General features: G+C 42.0%; 1 protein-coding gene across 6 annotated transcripts in view; it reads right to left on the bottom strand.

The window, feature by feature from the left end:
- Positions 1 to 7,630: 7,630 nt before the first annotated feature.
- The window catches only part of NLGN3 (neuroligin 3), an 86,843-nt gene continuing 72,693 nt past the window's right edge, over positions 7,631 to 21,780 (bottom strand). For 5 of the 6 annotated variants that reach the window (XM_075259840.1, XM_075259845.1, XM_075259841.1 and 2 more), the window contains 5 exons: positions 14,004 to 14,063; positions 12,717 to 12,866; positions 11,291 to 11,476; positions 9,636 to 10,425; positions 7,631 to 8,873 (listed from right to left, as the gene is read on the bottom strand). In XM_075259840.1, coding sequence (XP_075115941.1) covers positions 8,027 to 8,873; positions 9,636 to 10,425; positions 11,291 to 11,476; positions 12,717 to 12,866; positions 14,004 to 14,063 — 2,033 coding nt within the window. In that variant the 3' untranslated portion in view covers positions 7,631 to 8,026. The remainder of the gene's footprint in view (positions 8,874 to 9,635; positions 10,426 to 11,290; positions 11,477 to 12,716; positions 12,867 to 14,003; positions 14,064 to 21,780) is intronic. The other variant, XM_075259846.1, reaches the window with a different exon arrangement.

Raw genomic sequence — 21,780 nt, 5'->3', positions numbered from 1 at the left:
GTCTCTGGCATAACTATAAGAGTTGCAGTGGTCACCGCTGTGGGGGGCAGAGGTCGCCCTCAACACAGTAGGGCTGGATAAACTTCTTTGATCTCCTTTTTAATTTCCTTTGATGGCTGGCAATCTGTGCAAATGTATTAATCCTTGCCCTCTGGTGAGTTTGAGTGAGAAGTCTTCCAGAAAAGAGGAAATTTAACTAATTTTTGTCAAAAAATAGCAGTTGTAGGATATAGTCAAGGTCGGATTTTGTAGGGGTTGCTGTTGGATGTTGTGGACAAGTCTTCATGTGGTTCTGGACCCAGACTGAGAAGAAAAGAGAAATGTATTTGCTGCTAAAATATGCGGTTGGGATGTGGTAGACAGTAGAAAGAAGAAATTGCGCAGAGAAGCCCAAGATGAGTAAGTTGATGCACCAGGGCCTATGAGCCTGCAGTTAGGAACTTGGTGAAGTTCAAGCGAGACATCTCACTTGGACAGTGGGATCCTGGAAACCTGCAAGGCAAATCTATGTATGGAACAAAGGAAAAAGCCACCTATGTCATAATTCATGTTTTATAACAACCTGTCTACAGGTCATTTTAGAAAAGATCTGCTATCCATTATCGAGTTCTAAATGGTACCATGTTTTAGTATTCAGTGGAGACAGTACTAATAAGGCAATGATTCTGGGATGCCATGCTTCCAGGCTCTCTTTAGTTCATGCCTCGGCCTTTATATAGGGTTTTGTTTAGGACTTTTACTTGACTATTCCAAAAAATATCTTCTGTCTAATCATTCTTTAGTTGGTTTACTTGTGTGTTTTGGGTCATTGCCTTGTTAAAGTGTAACTAAACGTTCAGACAACTTTTGTTTTTTTTGGCAGCATTTGTGGTATATTAATACATTTTGTAATATACTTAATTGACAAACTTTGGGCCCTTTGTGTGAAATCCCACATTTTTTTCAGTCTTTCCTTGCTTCTCTATTGAGAGTTGTCCCTGTTTCTTATTTTCTCATTATGGCGAAGCCCCCTATTCCATGCACAATGGTAAACAAGAGGCAGGTAAACAGCTCTCAATAGAGAAGCAAAAGAAAGAGTGAAAAAAAATGCAGGATTTCACAGAAAGGAGCCAACATTTGTTAATACAGTATATTACACAATTTATTAAAGACACAAATACTGCCAGAAAACCAAGTCATCTGTAAGTTTAGTTACACTTTAACAAGACAATCACCCAAAACACACAAGTAAATCAACTAAGGAGTGGTTAGACAGAAGATATTTTTTGGAACTACACTAACTATGTTTGTGCGCTTTTGCATTTGCAGGGCACAATGCTCTAACATCCATCCACATTGTGCAAATCTGATTTGCAGCTAAAGGAAACATTTGTAGAGGTGGTTGTTGCTATTGGGGGTTCTAACAAGTTATTAGATGTCAGTATTCACTCACTTTACCTCCTTGCATTATGAATTTTCCTTCAATGTGTTCAATAGGAACACTTTGTGTGTTAATGTTATTTATAGTTGTGATTCAGATAACAATCAGAACACAGTTTGTTCGTAATTATTGCAGATATTCAGGTAATTCCAAAGGGTTCACTTACTTTTTCATGCAACTCTAGGTGGCGATCTTCAGTAAGCTAGTCACAAGTATATAGGCATACAATAGAAGTACATAGTAAGGTCTCTGCTTTACACAGAGTGTCTATGAGTTGAAATCAGTCCCTCTCCATTCACTGAGGGAAAAGAAAACAGACCCTCTCCTTCCACTCACTGCAAATCCATCATAAAGGGGTTATCCGTGATAAATAGAATTTCCTACATTAATCTAAACACCCTGCCCTCTCCTACTGATTATCAGGTGACGATCTATTCACTGTTTCCGGAAATGGAATTTACCAATACACTTACCCCCCTCATACTTACATGTCTTCCTTCCAGACTTCCTTCTGCCTCCTTCTGTGACATCTGCCTGCACGTGCACAAAAGAGGTGGAGTCCCAGCTAATCCGGAGATGCATCTGAGCTGAGCGCACGGCCAGCACTGCTACATCAGAGATGAAGCAGAGCTGTCTGTGCGCTGAACTCGGCTACTCCAGAGATGCAGCTGAGCTGAGCGCACGGCCAGCACTGCTACATCGGAGATGCAGCAGAGCTAAGTGTGCACTGAACCCTGTTGCACACTCAGCTCTGCTGCATCTCTGGTGTGTGTGCTGAGCTCTGCTGCTACTCCGTGTAGCAGAACTGTGTCAGCACTGCTACATCTGAGATCAAACCACAATGGAAACTGCTGTGGACCGATCTTAGACTCCGCCTCCTCCGGCAGAACCAGCGTTGATTGGCCGAATGCTGTACTCTATATGGCATTCGGCCAATCAACGCTGGTCAATGCATTCCTATGGGAAAAAGTCAGCTCGTGCATATCACAGGCTGACAGGGATCCCAACCAGATAGGGCCCAAAGAGCTGGATGAGTGACATTCCCCCCTAAATAAAGGTATTCCCTAGCTAACCCTGCCTGTACATCTGTCCCTGTCTCACAGTCACATAGTTCACAGTCTCAAATTAATCGAATGTTAAATCCATCATTCGTATATATTGGAGGTCACCTGATTTAGCCAGCCAATTACTTTTTCCGATTTTTTTTCGATGCCTCCGTTGTTGTAGTTCCTGTCCCACCTCCCCTGCACAGTTATTGGTGCAAAAAAAGTTCCAGGGAAGGTGGGAGGGGAATCGAATTTTTACTGCGTTTGCCTCGTGGTATTCGATTCCAATCGAATACCCCGAACGGCCTGATATTCGATCGAACAGTGTTCACTCATCTCTATTAATAAGGTAGGCTAAGTAAGTTGGGAATGGCTAGTAGTGGGCAGGATAACTAGGGAGAGCGGGAGTGGATGTTAGAGGGAAGGGGGGAGGAGTGAGGGGGAGTTATTGTGAGAGCCGCCACCTACTATAATGCATTGCATTAGCTAAGACAGCAGGAAGCTACACATTGTAAACAAATGCAGAAAATGCCAGGCGCTCCCAGAGATACCAAGAAATCACTCAAAACACTGGTATTTGGGTGAACTTATTAACTAGTTAATAACACTAACAGACCTTTTTTTTAAAAAAATTAAATTTGCCCCCTGTAAAACCCTGAAGATATCTATGGACAGAACAGTCCAAGTAACAGGGAGTGAACAACAAATTATCCAGAAGGAGACTCCTACTGGCAACAACTAGGAGAGGTTTTTCAGGCAGAAAACAGCAATAATTTTTTTATTTTTTTAAAAAGTGCATTAAATTTAGGTCTAACATCACCTGCTCTCTTAAATGAGACTAAGTTGTCTAAAAAGCTTGTGATCATTTAAGTTTTAAAAACAATACAAGGTACATGAGTACCTTGTATTGTTTTTAAAACTTAAATGATCACAAGCACAGGATCAGTGCACAGGACCCACGGCAGATGAAAAGGAAACAGTAGTTAATAGTCCACCTCTTAATAACCTTTTTATAAAAAATCAGCAGGTGGGGTTGCCAGGTGGATTCATTGGTATCTCAGTGGGTCAGTCTGAGCCTAGAACTATCAGCCGAGCTTCATGTACAAAATGTGTTGGAAATATTGAGGTTAAATTTGTGTAGAAGGGTTGGTGAGGTACCAAAACTCATGTTTTGCCTGTGCCACTACTACAGGGATTGTCTTCAGCTGCTCCGCTCATCGTGGGAATGCAGTAAGGCGAGTACAAGATTGTTTTGTGGTAAGGGAAAGGGATTACCTGCTAAGGGGGCAAACTATTATTTATAGGGGCTAATATTTATATTGGGGGAACTATTAAATATAAGGTAGTAATATCTATAATGGAGGAACTAAGATGTACTCTAATAGGAGAGAAATTATTCTGTATAATGCAGGCTATTACATGTGGGTTATTATAAGGGGGAACAATTATATATAAGGGGGCTGTTATGTATAATGGAGAAATTAAAATAATTGTATGGTTGGGGGTCACTAAAACCAAAGGAACCTCTGAAAACCACAACCCCCTGATCTTCAGGAACAGACTGCAACACCTTTGAGTAATACAAAATATAAGGGCTGATTTCTCAAGAACATTGTCTTCCATCTGCCAGAGTTTGTGCCTAATATATAAGTACACACCTTGTCATACATGAGGCGCGTCCTCTAGGATCCATGCAGCTAAGCACAATTCCCAACAAGCATTCAATTATGTTCCTGGATTAAGGATGTGCAAAGAATATGGAACCTCAATGGAACACCTACTAGATTCCTAGAAGGTTCCCCTTGGTTTTTCTGATTGTCCTCAGTGTTATATTTTTTCTTCTTTTTTCCTCTTGTCTTGATAGATTTTTACTTATGTATTTCCAAGGTAATTTTTCAAGTTTCTGTGTTGGATTTTGTTGCTGTAAAACACCTCTTGGCCCCATTGGGTATTGGTGACGGTCTTGTTATGTCCACGGCACTAGGTATAATAGAAGAATGTTGTGCGTCCGATAATCCCGACTGCCTTATAGGTATTTTCTTGTTCGCTACCATGTGGACAGCTCACTACGGATCTTTGGAGTGTAACACCTTACTTACTATACAAATACCTGCGCCAAGTAGTTTTTTCTCTTTGCCTTTTTTTGTCAATTGTATTTTTAGTAAGAATTTACAATACACAAATTCAGTATTTTAGTACTAAGGGGCTGATTTAATATTTCTGATTTTTGGTGTAAAAAATTTGCAAACCTCGGGTTAGTGCTAGTTGTGATAATGATTGTAGCAACTGGTGGTTTTTTCACCTCTTACGCCACTTTTCCCCTCTAGCTGAAAAATTTGATTGTCGTCTTTTTCTCTCCGTTTTCCAACATCAATAACTTTTTAATTTTTCCAATCGCATAGCCATAGGATAGCCGTAGTAATAGGCTTGTTTTTTGTCGGACAAGTTATACTTCCTAATGACAATTTGTGAATGCCTGCCTGTTAAAATGTTGCTGGGGGAAAGGGCAGCGATCGGTTCCAAGATGGCAGCAACCATGCAGTGTAAGAGTCTGGATGCCACAGTTGAAATTGGCCATGGCATCGAAGTAGTTAACAGCCATGATTAGTGACGGCACCATTTGCAGCACGTATAATCTAACCATATACGCACATGTATACAAATAATCCTATCAGGATTCAGGCTGGGGACATACAGACGGGTATCACAGCAGATTAGCTGGGGCAAACTCGCTGCCATCCAACCCCTTATGATCTACAGTCGCAGCATTTATACCAGTCTTATTGACAGGCTGCAAAGTGACCTGTGCTGCAGATTGAGGACCTGCGGCATGTCCAATATGGCGGTGGGTTACACCATATTTTAACCTCTGAGGTGGAACATAAGAGATTCCTGTAGATTAGCTATAGCAAAGTCCACACGATTGTGTTTTTCTCTTTTGGCTTGCAGAGGAACGCACTACAGAATTTTCCTGAAGTTAACATTAACGTGGATACATTTTTTCCAAGGTGGAGACCTGCTAGATTAACGGGGCTTCACTTTTGCCAACGTGGCTACATGCTAGAGTAATACCCAGCATGTTTGCCCATGCGGCCCCAGCCATACTTTGCACCTATAAGCCATGTTGCCTTCCACTCTTCCGAGTCTCAGTGACCACATAGTACACCTACCTGACGTGGTCACAAACAGTAACTCAAATAGAGACCTGGGAGAGACTGGGGTAGGGAAGTAGTATCATGGCTCCCAGTCCTCACATAAGTTTGTAAGATGCGTATTTAACCTAGGAGAAAAATGCAGATGAGCAGGAAGGAGCGGCAGAAAAAAATCACTGATCGTTTCTTTGTGGCATAATGATCGCCTGTAGGTAAAGTTACATCCCTGCCTAGAACCCACGGGACTATGGGAAGAATATGCAAATCTGTCTTCCATGATGTAATTAGGAAGTCAGGTGCCTCAGTGTTGCAAACCAATAGAGGGCGCTCACTGGAATGTGCAAGCCTGTCTTCCCTGAACCCATGGGTCACTCAACTCATGTTATTTGGTAACAGCGGCCAGCTATCATTTACACTCGAAACGCGTAGTGCTTGTTGTTGAAATAAAGTTCGATCTGTTTCACAATTTACGAATCCTGCCGTTCTGTATGCTGAAGTGCGCGCATCCTCCTAAACCCTCCCCATCTTATGCGCCTCGCAACCTGATGGTATTGTGCAGAACCTATGGGTATCCTAAACTAATTTCATACCAAAAACATGGTGTTAAAAGTTCCTCCTGTCCCCGAACCGCACCATTCCAGAGATATCTACAGAGGTGGCTTATGATATGCGGTGATCATTTTCCATGGCCAGTCTGGAACTTGTGAATACCCATCGTCCATTCTTCTAAATTGTCCCCGAACACATGAATTCACCAGCATATAAAAATATGAGTTTTCTTTATTTGGAATACGTTTTCTACTCTCCTGTGATACAGTATAAATACATTCTATAAATACTGACCCCAGGTGCCCCTCTGTGTCACAAAACTGTCACTTGAACCCATGGCATCCCTCCATGTCACAAAACCCATGTCCAAAAATCATGGCAAATGGTAGAAAAGCTGAAAAGGCGTCGGATCCCAGTTGGAGGAAGAAGTGGGAGGGGGAGCAAACATCTATGTGAGTATTCATATGTACAACAGTTTGTTAGTGTTCCTGTGTATGCTTATATATATATCTATATATATATATATACATACGCACACACATACACAGGTATATACTCATACATATACCCACATACATGCACAAACAATTTGTTCTACACCCATATACAGACGTACCCAAGGAGGCAGAGGTGGGAAACTTTGTGTATGAAATACATATTTTTTATGTAAAAATAGTATAAGGTGTCTGCTGCCATGTCATTCAATGTATACACCCAACGTTGTAAGATTTCTGATACATATTAAGCCGAAAGCTCTACTCAATGAGTTGAAATTCAGAGAGACAATATTTTGTACACATCTCGCCCAGTGGGATTAAAAACCAAAACCACTTCTATTGTCTTTCATGATACATAAAGTCAGGAGAAATCGCTTTACTTACTAGTCCCCATTCACATCTATGAATAAAAGGTAATAAAGAGAATAACAAAATAAGTCTCTTCTTAAAGTATTCACCCAAACTCAGAAAGACGAGCTACCTGCCCAAACTAAGATGTCTGACGAGAGCGCCCACCGAAGAAAAAGCTTGTGGAATTTGGCACACTTCGCTTCTGAAACTCACCGTCGGTGGTAGACCAATCTCAAAGGTTTCCATCAGTGGTAGGAACGTATTACTGGACGCGTTTGCTCGGACCTATCGTTCAATGGAGAGACTGCCTACGCTGGGAGTAGAGACCAGTGACTAAGAGGTCTGGCTTACTAGATTTGGCACTGGGAGGATTAAGGTAGTATAGAAAGTGGGGAGATCTTCGACCCCATTCTACAGCTGGTATAAGAATTTGGCACACATTTGGGATAGAGCTGAGGGAGGTAAGAAATCCGGTGGTTCCTTTACTTTGCAACTAATTGTATTTTCTTTCTGGTTTATGGTAAAACGTTTTAGGATTTTGACATCGTACCTAAGCTAGTAAAGAAGACATTTCAGCTTGTCTATACTGTGTTTTCCAATTTCAAAGCCAGATGACATTTATTTCTGGGAAGGAATAGGAAAATACATTAGTCTCGTCTCCCTCCCGCCTCTTCTTCTTCACTTAGTCTCCTGCTCTTCCTTATACATACTCTTAGTTGCAGACCATTTTCTGTAAGGTCAAATCCTTTCCTCAGCTAAGCTTCCTTACCTCTCTACGTGCCTCCACATGGGTAAAAGCACTTTAGAAAACAAGAGCACAGAAGAAGTGTGTTCTTGATGGGTCATGGCTGAACAGACCCCTTTCCATCACCATAGAAGCAGAGCCCCACACCGTTCCCCCCTTCCTCTTTGGGGGTATGGAATGTGTCATTTCAACAACTTCTCCCTTGCCTCGGACACCTCATATAGATCTAATGTCCAGGCAAGGAGGAAGTGCAACATGGTGGGGTGCTATACCCTAGTGGTGGAGTGTGAGTGGGGGAGGCCAGTGCTGTTGAAGCCTGCAGAAAATGTGTTGTATGGATGAAGGCTTTGTAGTCCCACCAGAGAATTTGGAATCATGGTGATGGTGTTAGGGGTCATGAGTGGAATATCGTCTGGAGACCGACGTAAAGTAAGTGTGTAGTCGGGAAGAGCGGCCATACGTAGGTTATCATGGCCGGAGACTCCTCCTCCCTCACAATCAGGGTGTCCAGCATTTATCTGTAGAGAATTGAGTTCCTCAGGAGGTACAGGGCTGTGTGTTGGATCCCGCGTGGCTGAGGCACGCTGTGGACTAGGTTGTCGCTGAGTGTCTTGGCGACGTTTATCATTACGGTAGTACAGGGCAGCAAAAGCCAGCACGTTAAGAAACAAAAGGGAGGCTCCCACTGCAATAGTGACGCTAAGTTCCGTAGAATAGTCCCTTGGATCCTGTATCACCACTGGGTCCACTGGGTCCAGGTCCGGGTTCCATTTGGCTGCTGGACCATTAAGTGTGGGAGAAATAGCTGGTCGTTTAGTATCCCAAACCTTGGGCCGGCGAGTGATATGTGAATTTTGTGTAGTGTCAGATGGTGGCACCTTGGTAGTAGTCGAAGTATAATGAAACATATCATGTAGATTGTATAGGTGTGGAACCAAATGTTTCCAAAAAGCCACTTTGGTAGCACGGTAGTGATCACGTACACGTGGTTTTAAGCCAATGTGCAGATAGAGTTGATCCCGTGGATTGTATTTAGACCATGCCACCTCCTCGAAACGGTTTGCTTTTGTGTGGATGAACTTGGTATCTTGTGGGACAGGCTTGTTGGGGTCTCTGCAAAATAAAATAAGGGGTTTTAAAAGGCCAAATATATTCATAAAAAGTTGTAGAAAATGTGACAATCTGATTTCTTGTAACTAAATTAGACCTTAAAAGGAGTCTGTCATGGCATATAAACCAAACACCTATTACTGTAGGCCATTTCACTCTTTATTCCAATGGTACCTTTTGTTATCTGATACTCTGAAGTACACAAATCAATCTAAGTATTCAGAATCATGTGCCCCAGTTGTCTCTTCACCCCTCCATGCCCCGCTGTCGTCTGTAATTGCCCCTTCTTATAGCACCATCTTCTCCGACTCCAGCCCGTTCTGGAATCTCAGGCATGCGCTGGAAATCAGAGGCAATGCGCTGGATTTCACAACAAGCTGGAGGTGGGGATCAAACCCAGAATGAGAAGCTTCATTTCATAATGTGAAAGAATTGGATAACGAAAAACAAGGTTCAGTGTTTAGTTTATCCCCGATGATCTTGCTCTGACAAGTCTACAAGCTATTTTTAAGTCATGATAAAAAATGTATAGAAATTGGGGAATTTATTAAATCTGAGTGCAAAGTAGAAGTGAAGCATTTGCCAGAGCAACCACTTGGGTTTAGTTTTCCAAAAATCCTCTGAAAAATAGAGTTGGATTCTGATGTGTTGCTTTAGGCAACTGTTCCCTTCATTTGGTTTCCATAAATTTCTCCCAATCTGTATTGTAAGACCACACATGTATTCTTTGCTAAAGATATAAGAACTGCTGCTCTATTTTCTTACCCTGTTTTGGCAAAGTTGGTCCAGTAGGTCATGACCACAGCACTTAACATCACATCATTCTTGGAAAAATTGCAGGGAAACAAATCTGTCGGACCCACCATAGGGACACCGAATACATAGGGCACCTCATCTCCATGGGCTGCATCAGACCATGCTGGCTTCATCAGGCTCTGGCAGTGATGATAGAAGGCATAAAAATAGGTTGGCGAGCCGTAACGGGCATGTAAATCAGCAGTCACTACAGATGGCTCTACCCACTGGTGGTCAGTGAACAAAGCAACTAATGTTTTCCGACGCGTCTCAGGATTGTCTCGATCTGCCCAATCGGTGTACATAAACTTAATGGTTTCACGAAGCGTGTCTTTGCCTTCCGGATATCCATACAGGTTATCCACAAAGTTTGAAACTGAGTAATCAAAGTCACTTCCGGACACGCCATCTTCTGCATCCACCACATTCTCCACGAACTTGAGCCCTTCGCCTTGGTTGACCCCCAGCATTATATCATAGTTGAGAAATTCTCCTTGTTCCATGAGAATTTCAGGGTCATCTGGAATGACGTCTCCATCAATAACTGGACCAAAGGCTACGTGATACCGGGCGGGCTGGATATCTTGCTCCACCAACTCTTTGGCGTTTTTCTGGCGAAGGCAGTCAACCATGTCCACGGTATCTAGCACGTTGCATCCCACTTTCTCGGCGAGCAGTCGTGTGTACTTTACGGGCTGGTAATTCACTGCCCAGCTGGAAAGAGCCGAACCACTCTGTATGATAGCTCTCTGGAACAGACCTGTCGAGAGAACCAGATACACTCATGAAACTATTAGCACCTATCACGGAACGATTCCCATTCCAAGGATGCAGATTTCCATTATCGTCTAAACTGCACGGCTCTATATACACCTACACACACTCATGTAACCTTGGTACGGTATAGTATACAGCACTGCCTTTGAAGTGGGTGTTTCTGGTTTTCATCAGACACTGTAATGCAGATAGACAGACACAGATATAAAGAGATCAGCAGCCTTACTTCCTGCCCAGCTGGTCTCAGTGTGTGCCAGGGAAGAAACACAGCACAAGAGGACCTTTCTAAAACGGGGAGATGGAGAAAACTGAGTGGAATCAGAGAAGAGGAAAGGGGGGTTGAATTAGAAATGAGGGAGTACAAAGGTTAAAAATGGAAGATATAAAATTGTCCGACAGCAGGAAGAGAAGCCAACGAATCGCAAACATTTTGTTACAAATTAACGTCAACTTTGGAATTCTACTCCACTAGTCCCGGGAATTTCTTGCATAGAATTCTTCGACATCCCCATAGAAAAAAAAAAAAAAAAACATAAATAATGTAAGGATAAAATTAAGATGTAAGAAACTAAAAGATGGGATGGTATACGAAACAAAAGACTGCTTTTCTTATCAGTAATGTCAGTACCTTAGACGCCGGCCCCAAACAGAGACATCTGGTGATGGAATCATGGAATAATGTCAGGTGATCCAAAGACCTTCAGTGCGGTGGAACAGACATACAGACATGGAGTTACACTGTGTAATCATGAAACAATGGTATAGTGTGATGGTTACTGGATGGTGTTAAGGAGACGCAGATATTATCTAGGATACTGTGAGATCATATCACCGCACATACAATATACCTTCAGAGTGATGAGAAAGGGTCAGGAGACTGACACAAGAGGCTCCAATGCCTGAGCCAAACACCGTGATCCTGCGAGGGTCACCTCCAAAAAATGCCACGTTTTCGCTCACCCAACGGAGTGCCTGAATTTGATCAAGAAGTCCATAGTTTCCTTTAGCTGCTTGGTCTCCTGTACTTAAGAATCCTATAAAGACAGAAACATTGTGTATAAGGAAACGTATATCTTTGTACCGTATTAGCCAGTGGATGTGAAATATAAAGATTCAGTCTTCAGTAGTTGATACCTTTTTATAGGATGACAGATTGCAAGCTTTCGAGACTACTAGGTCCCTTCATCAGGCGTGGTATGATACAATTTCTGAAGGCATGCATATTTATACGTTACTGCTTTCCATCATCTGTCGCACTGAACACTTCATTCTTGTGCCCTTTTTGTGTATAAATATGCATGCCTTCAGAAATTGTATCATACCATGCCTGATGGAGAGACCTAGTAGCCTCGAAAGCTTGCAATCAGTCATCATTTTTGTCAGCTATTAAAAAGGTATCAACTACTGAAGAAAAATTGTGGTGCACCATGCAGCTTGGGGGTCTGCAACACTGCGGCAATCTTAGCTGAACCCTGGTGAGCAAATCAACTTCTGTTCTGCAAGGGGCCGTTTCTGCAGCACGCGCATGTGAGTTTTGCAAACCTCTTTTTTTTTACAGCATCCTACTGGACAACAATAGGTCACAAGTGTTATATTCAGAAATCCTAGTAATAAACCAGATCTGCCTTGTCCATGAAGAGTAGGATGCCCGGTTTGCTCTTCCTGCAGCAGCTCTGATCATTGCGCTGCTACAGACAACTCTAGCCGAAGGCAAGTTCTCGGCGAAAAAGAAACGTATAGTTTTGGATGAAATAAAATAAATGCATGGTGGACTATCGACATACAGTCACACTTTAAAGCAGAGTCTCGAGTGCAGCCTGTAGGCAATATCAGCCATCATTATATTTGCAGCAGGGTATCCGGTATAACCACATAATTAGAAGTTAAGCGCTGTACTGCGAGCCTTTTGCCGTACGTTACAGAATTACAACTTGACTCCATGACACCTTACAACTTGCTTATGTGAAAAAAAACACGTAATTTGGAAAAACCAGGGAGGGAAGTAATGAAATGCTAGGAGGGGGCAGTAAATTAGTGAAATGAGCTCCCCATCGCTAACTCATAATTTTAATATTAAATGCTTCAAGAAACCCATTATCTTTGATGGTGCCCTGAGGATGACAAATAAATGGACATATTAATTATTGCATTTTATTCAACAATTGCATATGCATAAAGCCAACGGCATGTTTGGTAGGAAGGTGCAGATACAAGCAAATGATGGGAGGTAAAGAACGAGGATAGGATGAATAGATCTTGAAAGTAGTCACCGACCCAGAACTCCCACGCGATAGTTTAAGGTGATGACGATGACGTTGCCATAGCTGGCCAGCACGCTTCCGTCAATCATGTTTCCACTGCCCTCCATGTATGATCCTCCATGGATGTACACCATGACTGGTTTGGCACCCGTGTCCCGGATATCTATAAAGGAAGAAATAAAAAATGGAGTCTAAACAAATTACTGCATTAGTTCACTCCTCTGTCGGGTTAGCCAACGCATTCATTCATAGAAACAAGGAACACTACGGCTACAGTTTACATACATTAGACATAACATAAAAGGGAATGTAGTAGAGGCGACCAGTCCAACACACACAAGGGAATGGCCTCCCGCAGCTCTACCGTCACCTTCCACAGCACTGAATGCAGAAGCAAATAAAGCATGCGTTTCATGCCAAAGACTAAACAAGCGCTTTCTCAGGACTGCGACCACTGTGATAGCTGACCATTGTTAGACTGACAGCGGCTTAGTGGGATAAGCACAGTCCTGTGAAAGAAGATCACAACAAGGTTGTGAAATGAATTCCCCAGTAAGAAACATGGCACTGCCCTATTTACAGGAGAAAGCCATGGACATCAAGCAAAGAATATGGATATAGTAACACGGACACACAAGAGAAAACCATGTTTTTGCAGCAGGCAAACGGTGTCACCTTATCTCAATCTAAAGAAGATATGGGTAATACAAGAAAGGAGTATAGAGGGTTAAATAACCCAAAATATAATCATACTCCTCACCAACAAGGATTGCAATAAAAAAATAATGGTTTGGAAATCGGCAATGAATGCAAAAGAAGAGAAGGGGATGAGGGTCGTAGGTTCAATATATTGTCTATCTCTTGTTCTACTCAAGGCTCTGCAAACACATTACCATCTTAAGTGAAGTGAAGGCTGCATACCTTGTATCCACATGAGACACCCTACGGCCCCCCACCCTGCACGTTGGCTATTGTAGCCTATGCTTCAGTGCTCTAACTAGCGCAGTAATAACCCTGCAATCTTACCAAGGGAAAATAAAAAAACACTCCTAAATGGAACAGAAAAAAATGCTAGAAAGAACAGGTGCAAATCTGACTTGACAAATGGACTCAGTAAAAATAGAAACCAGGAGTCATGGAGGAATTGGGGAAGATGTGAAGTTAAAGAGATGAGCAGTGCATAAAAAGTACATGAATACCCTGTTGACATATTTTTCTAATGGATGGAAGGAGGGAGGGAGTGATGGAAGGAAAGGATGATGATAACAAGTTCCATGCATCAGCCTCAGCCAGAAAATACCTCCTTCCTCGTCTTCGTCATTATCCGATACCTCTTCCCCCTGTTTCTTAGCGCTGGGTCCTGAGCAGAGCAGGAGACCGAGCCGAACAAACAGAAACAAACAAGAGAATTCAAGAGATAACAGGTCTAGAGCGTAAAGAATAGGAGCTCTTACCCTGGGGTTGGAGGACAGCTCGCAGAATAAGGGGTCAATTTACACAGAAAGGTCAGCCTTATACTGCAATGCCCTCGGGGTCGCACAGACTACAAAAGGGCATCTTATAGGGGAGGTCAAGAGCGTTGATGATATCAAGTCATTATGTTGCCAATGTCTTTGGATTTTGTGCAACACTGTGTACAAGAGGTGAAATGTGCGTACTAATATGGGTGGTGGCTAAAGTGTGTGCCGGAGGTTTCTTCTGTTGCAAATATCCTACTTTTCAATGTTGCCATAACATGTAAAATTTATAGGAATTGTATTGTATTGTAGTCTGCTTAATCTAACTGAAGGTCACATGGTAGAAAGTTTTCAGGTTCAGACAATTCCAATTGCCCGCACTATTTCTAAATGTGTGATTATGGGGCACCATGGAGGTAAACCAGAATGACTAGGTTATGTTTCACTCTAAGATTCATAATATTCTCTTTATACTGCGTTATCCATTAAATAGATGCTGGTTTAGTCAGTGACTATCTCAACCAACCTGTGCATGACCGAGCATGTATGACAATGCATACACATGCATGACCGAGCCTGTATGCATTTATAATGGGAAGAGGGAACAAAGTCATCGACAGACAACTCTACCGGTGGCTTATCTTCCCCCTCGTTCACATCTTGCATTGGCAAGCGGTTTGTAGTGAAAGCACATGAACCCCATAGACTATAGTGGGGTCAGTGTGCTCTCGGCACGGTGTCCATGCGGACAGAAAGCTACTTCGTGATTCCTCCGGGCAGCGTGCAGAAAGCACATGGACCCCATTATAGTCTATGGGGTCAGTGTGCTTTCACTGCACACACATTTGGTATTCCGTTCGGGGGAGGGGGGGTCCCCATGCGACTCCCTGAAAGGATTACCAAATGCAGATGTGAACGAAGGGTTCCTGAGAACAATAGGATCGTTCGTGTTGAGATTTAACATGTTTCACTCTCTACCATCAGGTGAGAGTTAGAAAGTCCTCCACCACACTAGATAGGCGGCCATTGCTGCTATAACCAATAGTTCTACCAATATCAATGTAAGTATATGGCCAACTTAACTCCGTCAGCCTGGTCAATGGCCTGTCTAAGCAAAGTGTTACATGATGTACCAGATAGTCATTAGGAAAGTCTAGTGAAATCTCTTTGAGACAACCACCCAAATTTGCATTGAAATTGGTCATCTGGAGGAGAGGTCTCAAAGAGCAAGGGGAGTAATGTGCAATATATTATGTCAAGGGAAATCTGCAATGGATAAGGGGGCGGCCTCTTCATACCGGGGGTCTTTTGTCCTGGTATCTATGCAAAGTTAGGCAATGAACAGAATTAAATGGTCATTCCTAAATATTAGGGAAAAGGTAAAGGCTCGGTGTTAGGATTGTGGTCATATATTATATATGATACTTCGTGTAATGCCCAGTGTGTTTTTGTGGAACTTGCATATACAATTTGTGGTCTATAGCCATTATGTGTATATATATATTAATGGGCGTAGACAGCGATCATTTACAACCATACACTCCCTAATCTAGTACCTAAAATAGAAAAATAAACCATTGATCCGAGTACAATCAGCTACACTTTATTACTTCTCAATTAAAAATGTGTGACACAGCAAAGGGGGATGGGTACAGCATCCCCGTGTCTTTCCGACAGCTCCCCCCTCCATAGTTGTGGCTCACTAATGGTGTAACACATCAGGTCTCATACATCAGGTCCTGATCCGCCAACAGGGAGGGTCAAAGGTCAGCAGATAAAGTGATTAAATCATGATCTAATCACTAAGTGTCACCCCCACCCCCCATTGCTGCGTCACCGATTTTTAATCGATAGGAAATAAAGTGTCGTTGATTTTACTCCTGAAGCATCAAATCAATGGTATATTTGTGTGTGGGAGCCGGGACATGGCCTCAAGCGTTGGAGGCAAGAGATGTAAGATTGGTGAACTGGACAGATTTATGTTTTGTTTTTTTTTCACACCTACAAAATACTAAACAAATCTAATATGAAACTAGACATTGGGAAACTCCTCTCCAAGGGGTCACTGAAATGCAGGACTCTCTTTATTGGGATAGTTTACAACACATTACCTATGGAGAGCAATCTTCACGTAAAGACAGCAAAACAAAAAGACACAAAAACAAACAGACATTGACTTACACCTCTAGAACTAAACTGTAGCCAACGAATGGTTCAAAGACCTATGGTGACCTTCAACTGTCCATGTGGGGGTCAGATACTGCGACCACTGAACACTAGGACTGGCAATCACCGGTCTTGTGTCACCAGAAACATCTATGGAGACATTATTGGTGGGACAAGGAGGCCGGAAAGACATCTGTTGGTGTATGGCCAACCCTACATTATGGACACCTTATTTATAATCTTAATATTTTCACTATTATTCAACCAAACAGGGACTTCTACCGTATGAAATACTACACAACTGTACTAGGAGCTATAAAACAGCCGGGGGTCCAGGGGCTGCACATGAAGGCGCATCTATAATATCTGCCCGAAGACAGAGATGTAAGGTGCTGCTGTGCCTAAGTGAGTAATGGTCAGGCATGAGAGCTCTGCCCAACTATACGCAACAATAAAGCTACTCTGCTGTATCCCCCGCTGGGATAACAATCTGCAAAGGTTGTGTGTGTGCAAATTTATGTTTGGGATTTTTATATTAATGTGGTCTCACCAATTGCCCACTGTTCCTGCTCCTAAACTACCCAGGTCATAGAATAGCCGGGGTCCTTGTGAGGCTTTTTAATACCTTTATATGTTTAAAGTGGTTGACCAAGACACTGGTGGTCATCTGACACCTGGACCCCACACCGATCAGCTGATCACCAGAAGATGTGTACATGGTGAAGAGCTGGAGCGGGGCTGCAGTTCCCTGACTCCACTGCTACAGAGTACAGAAGTTTCGTAGGTGTGCGGTCCTAGTCTTGGAACACCTTCGACCAAATGAGATACTGTTGACTTATTCTGTAGATGGGTCCTCAGTATCCAAATAACTTGGGGTCTTGGTCAACAACTTTACCAGTCATTTTGATCTGCTGGGATGATCCCTTTAGGTTAAATAAAATATATGTAAAAAATCTTGGCTACAAATAACACTGTAAAAAAAGGCCTGTTTTGGGTACGTCTCACCATCTGCCATTTAATAGAATAAAGTTGACTAAGACAAGGTTCACATTTGCGTTGGAGTCTTTGTACGAAACTCCATGGCAGATGCCACTTAAAATGGGGGGTGGATGACTTTTATCTCCACCAGGCAGGGCCGATTCTAGTCTATGGGGTCCACAGGTAACCACTTCTTAAGCAGATGGGGTCTTCGACTTTAGGGTCCCTAGGCAGATCCGAACGCTAGTGTGAACCTAGTGTCTACAGTAAGCCAACCAAGCTGTGGTGTAAGGATAGACAAAACACTAAAATACTGCAAACGTATCATGAGCCAATGTAATATATGGCGTACATCTAGTCCAATTCTAAACTGTCTAAATCGAATGCCGTGTCCATACATCAGCCTCACTACTCCAATAGTCTAAAATCAGGACAGAGAGATAATATGAATGGCTCTAATACAATACAGAAGGAAATATACGCTTACACATTTGATACAGGGCAATAGAATTTTTGTGGTTTTATGTAGTTACTTGTTGCTAAAATCTTCTTCCACGTATTCTTTCTTTTTATGGTAAGCTTTGACAGAATCTGCAATTTTTAGATCAATTTTTTTTTCCTTTGTGTTTCCCTAGATCCCCTGCGGTGTATACTGAAGATACCTAGAGCCTAAGTTTTGCTAGGTATAGTGTCGAAACGCAGCGTATTTTTTGTTGCTTTGTTGGCTAAGGTTTCACTCAATAAAACGCAACAAAATCTTCAACAAAAAATTCTGCATTTCTGCGACGTGGGACCTTAGCCTTATAGGACTTATTTTGTAGTCAATTGTTCATCTAAAGGACACATATCGCATGACCATGTAAAACACGTACTTGCAATAGATGACATGCGCTTTATCTTTAGCCTATTTAATGCCGGGGCTTCAAGTTGCGAAAAGGCAGCAGCAAAAACCGCAGTGTCTTACAGTACCTGCAAAGTGGATGAGATTTTGGCTAATTCCATCCACACATTGCAGAAAACTATCCCTGCGATTTTTAAAAATGTGGCATGTTGTAAATCACAGCATGTCAATTATACCTTCGGAAACACTGACATTATCCATATAGGTATAAAAGGTACAGAAAGTCTGCAGAGAAAAACTCTGCCCGGTGAGCGGTGGAGTTATGTGCTAGTGTTAGAACGCTGACCTGTTCTCTGCTCCTCTGATGTACACAGGAGACTGTATGAACAAGAAGTCAAACTTTAAGGCCAAGGCCCCACGTTGCAAGAATTGCGGCATGTCAATTATACCTGCAGAAACGCCAGCTTTTATATATATAATAGGGGCAGACACTTAGCAGAGGAAAACTGTCCAAAATCTCAATGAACATTGCTGCGGGATCATAGATGATGCCTGCACGTATTTTCCTTTTTTTTTTTAGCTGCACTCCGCTACATGGCCTCAATGCAAGTTTATGGGAGTCACTGTTCTAATAAGCCTGTACTGATCGTAGCTACTAAAATACTTTATAAAATTGTCTTTCCTCTCCGCTACAGCCGAATTCCACTGTAACTGGGACTGATACATTTAGCCTGCCCATAAGAGCTCATCTGGGTCTTCTGGACACCGCAGCTCTAGCAGTCTCTGATCCCGGCAGATCACGTGACCGCCAGGTCAGAGGAAATCTGTATCATGGCGGCGCCCCATAGCTGTGCATACAGCGCTCATTGAGTGCTATGTAGACAGTGATCGGGAAAGCAGGGATGGTATTAAACCTTCCCTGCCTACTCTAGGAGAGCTCCGGCTGTAGTTGCTGCCAGCTCCCTGGATTCGTGCAGTTGCTAAAAACTGCAAAGACGTAGCAGTATGTTCTTGGAGAACAAGAGAGAGACCGCCTGGTTGTATATAGTCTATGGACGGTAGGAAGAGGTTAAATGCTAATTTTATAGCCATATCTTAATACTTTGAAAAAAGCAGACTATGCTCAAGCAGAACTGGCTTAATGTTGAAGCACACTTTAATTGTGAATCCAATTAATTCAATTTAATAAAATTTTTACCATAAATATATGTGTTTTTATAGTCTCAAGCTACATATCCATGATACTACTGTATGCAGTGAATTCATATTCCCACATAGACAACAAATGTATCAGCCCCACTAAGGACATCTGTAGTTACATATTTTAGTTTTACAGCCCCTGGCCAAAACCTAGGGCTTCATGCACCCAGCCATGTATGTTGTCAGTGTGTTATCCATGTTTTTCACAGCTGCAGCAGGAGCCTCCCCCCACTGCATTACTAGACACAAATTATTAAGCCATGCCCACTTCAATCCGCAATCGATTATACATCTGGCTAAACACCAAACCCTCAGTATCTGCCAGACAAAAGAAATCAGGAAAAAAATTAACATCTGAGTTTCTGAAGGATTTCTGCAAAACTTTGTTTCAGGGGAATTCAGAAATTTTAACATAGTTTCAAATGCTACAGGGACTTTTATGTTACTTTCGTCATTCATTTTTAGATTCTTTGTCCCTTTCAGATATATACTTGCATAAAGGGTATTATAGGGGCAGTAGTATTTCAAGGATTCTACCTGTATTGCTAGCTTATGTAAATTCAAGAGTTTTCCTAAATACATTGCTTTAGCAATGCTGCTTTATTTGCCTGCTATGTTAGATTAACCTGTGTAATGTAATATGCATTTACTGTACATACTAGTTGATCTGCATTAGATTTCTAGTAATCATAATACATAATCTCTCATGGCAAAGTCTATATTTACTTCATAGTGTCCTGTCTATCAAAAAGTCAAAGCCCTCCCATGAACTTGCTGAAAAATAAAGGAAGTGAGATGAAGAGACAGCAGGCAAAGCTGCTGAGACAGTGAGATGGCCAAAAAACCCTTTAAAGCTTAAAACATTCACTTGAATTCTGCAGTTCTGTTTCCATATCTATTCCTTGTGACACTTACTCGAGGACCAGCACTGTATGGGCAGAGCTGACGGACTACCTATATTTATTAATCTCCTGATGTAGGATATTCAAATTCCCTTCCATACCGCTGAGAAAATAATATTTAGGCAAGGTACAATAGGTAGCACAACAGACATTTTTTACTTCTGTAAATGGTAATGATTAAAGGGGTTTTCTGGGCAGATAATCTTATTATTTTTTTTTTAAGAAAGGTCTGTTCATGCTAGTAATGGGTTAATAAGTATACGACTATACCCTTAGCAGTGTTTGGAGTGATTTCTGGGTGTCTCTGGTTGCTGCTGCATTCTCTTCCTTTGTTTACACGGCGTAACTTCCTGTGTAGCTTCTACACCAGTCCCCTCTCACTCCGTTAAACTTCCCTTCCCTGTCTCACTAGCCTAGCGATCCCGCCCATTACTAGCTCCTCCTACCTACCCCCATGACCCTAGCCTAGCAATCCCGCCCATTACTAGCCCCACTTATATGCCATACCATCATATCCTATTAACATGTAACTAGGTGAACCACTCCTTTTAGAAGTATGTCCATCTCAAGAATAATTTTGGGCGACACAATTAAAGCAACCATTCTGACAGCCTTTACTCTGACAAAGTAATTCTAATATCCTTTGTTCACCAATATTAGATAAGTTATATCAATTTCAGATTCAAAAAGAAAAACAATAGCACCAACAATAATCAAATATCACTTAGTATCTTGTAAATATACAAATGCTGACCTCTATACATGACGTCATTACAAACATTGGAATATAGACATGAATAGACCTCTGCCCACATTTTATTCTCCATTTTTGTGTTGTATTTTACATGGCCTGTAATTAAAGGGCTTGTCCACTTTTTAAAAAATTTGATGGCCCATCCTTAAGCTCTGTTATAAATTTTAGAATGATTTGCATCTGTCCAATGAAGACAGCTGTAGATCAGTGGAGGTCCAGACAGTCTCCCTTCTACCTAATTTGCTGCTCACTCTATGTTACTAGAGAAATTCCATCCATAGTTATCTTCAAATCAAGTCATGTTCATAGTGAGTGGAGGAAGGAGGGGCTGATTTTCTTCACACAGTGAATGTAGAGGAGAGGGTCGGTTTTCCTCATAGCCTCAATACATCTGCACACTGCAGTCACTGAGAGGATTCTGCACCTTCTACATTGTAAGGAGAGTTTACTATGTGTGTCTACTTGTGACTAGCTGTTAGTGTTATCTGGATTTGATGCCCAGTGTTACTGAATCTCCAATACTATGGTCGCTTGGGCTTTTCTCACTACTGTTTGCTGTCTTACAGTTTCTCCTGGCAGAATTACATGTAAAAAGCAATTCTATGTAGCCTTATGCAGTCATAGCTCAGCAACGACCGGCTGATAGTTCAGCTTTAGACAAAAACTCTGGCACCCTTTAAGGATAGGCGATCAATTTATAAAAAAGTGGAGAACTCACAACATAAATAACACACTAAACTGATCATTGAGACCAAACAGGACACACAAAATTAGATAAC

The sequence above is a fragment of the Leptodactylus fuscus genome, chromosome 11 (assembly GCF_031893055.1).
Source record: "Leptodactylus fuscus isolate aLepFus1 chromosome 11, aLepFus1.hap2, whole genome shotgun sequence".
Lineage (NCBI taxonomy): Eukaryota > Metazoa > Chordata > Amphibia > Anura > Leptodactylidae > Leptodactylus > Leptodactylus fuscus.
The sequence above is the reverse complement of the archived record's forward strand: the minus strand, read 5'-3'. Positions and strand labels throughout refer to the sequence as shown.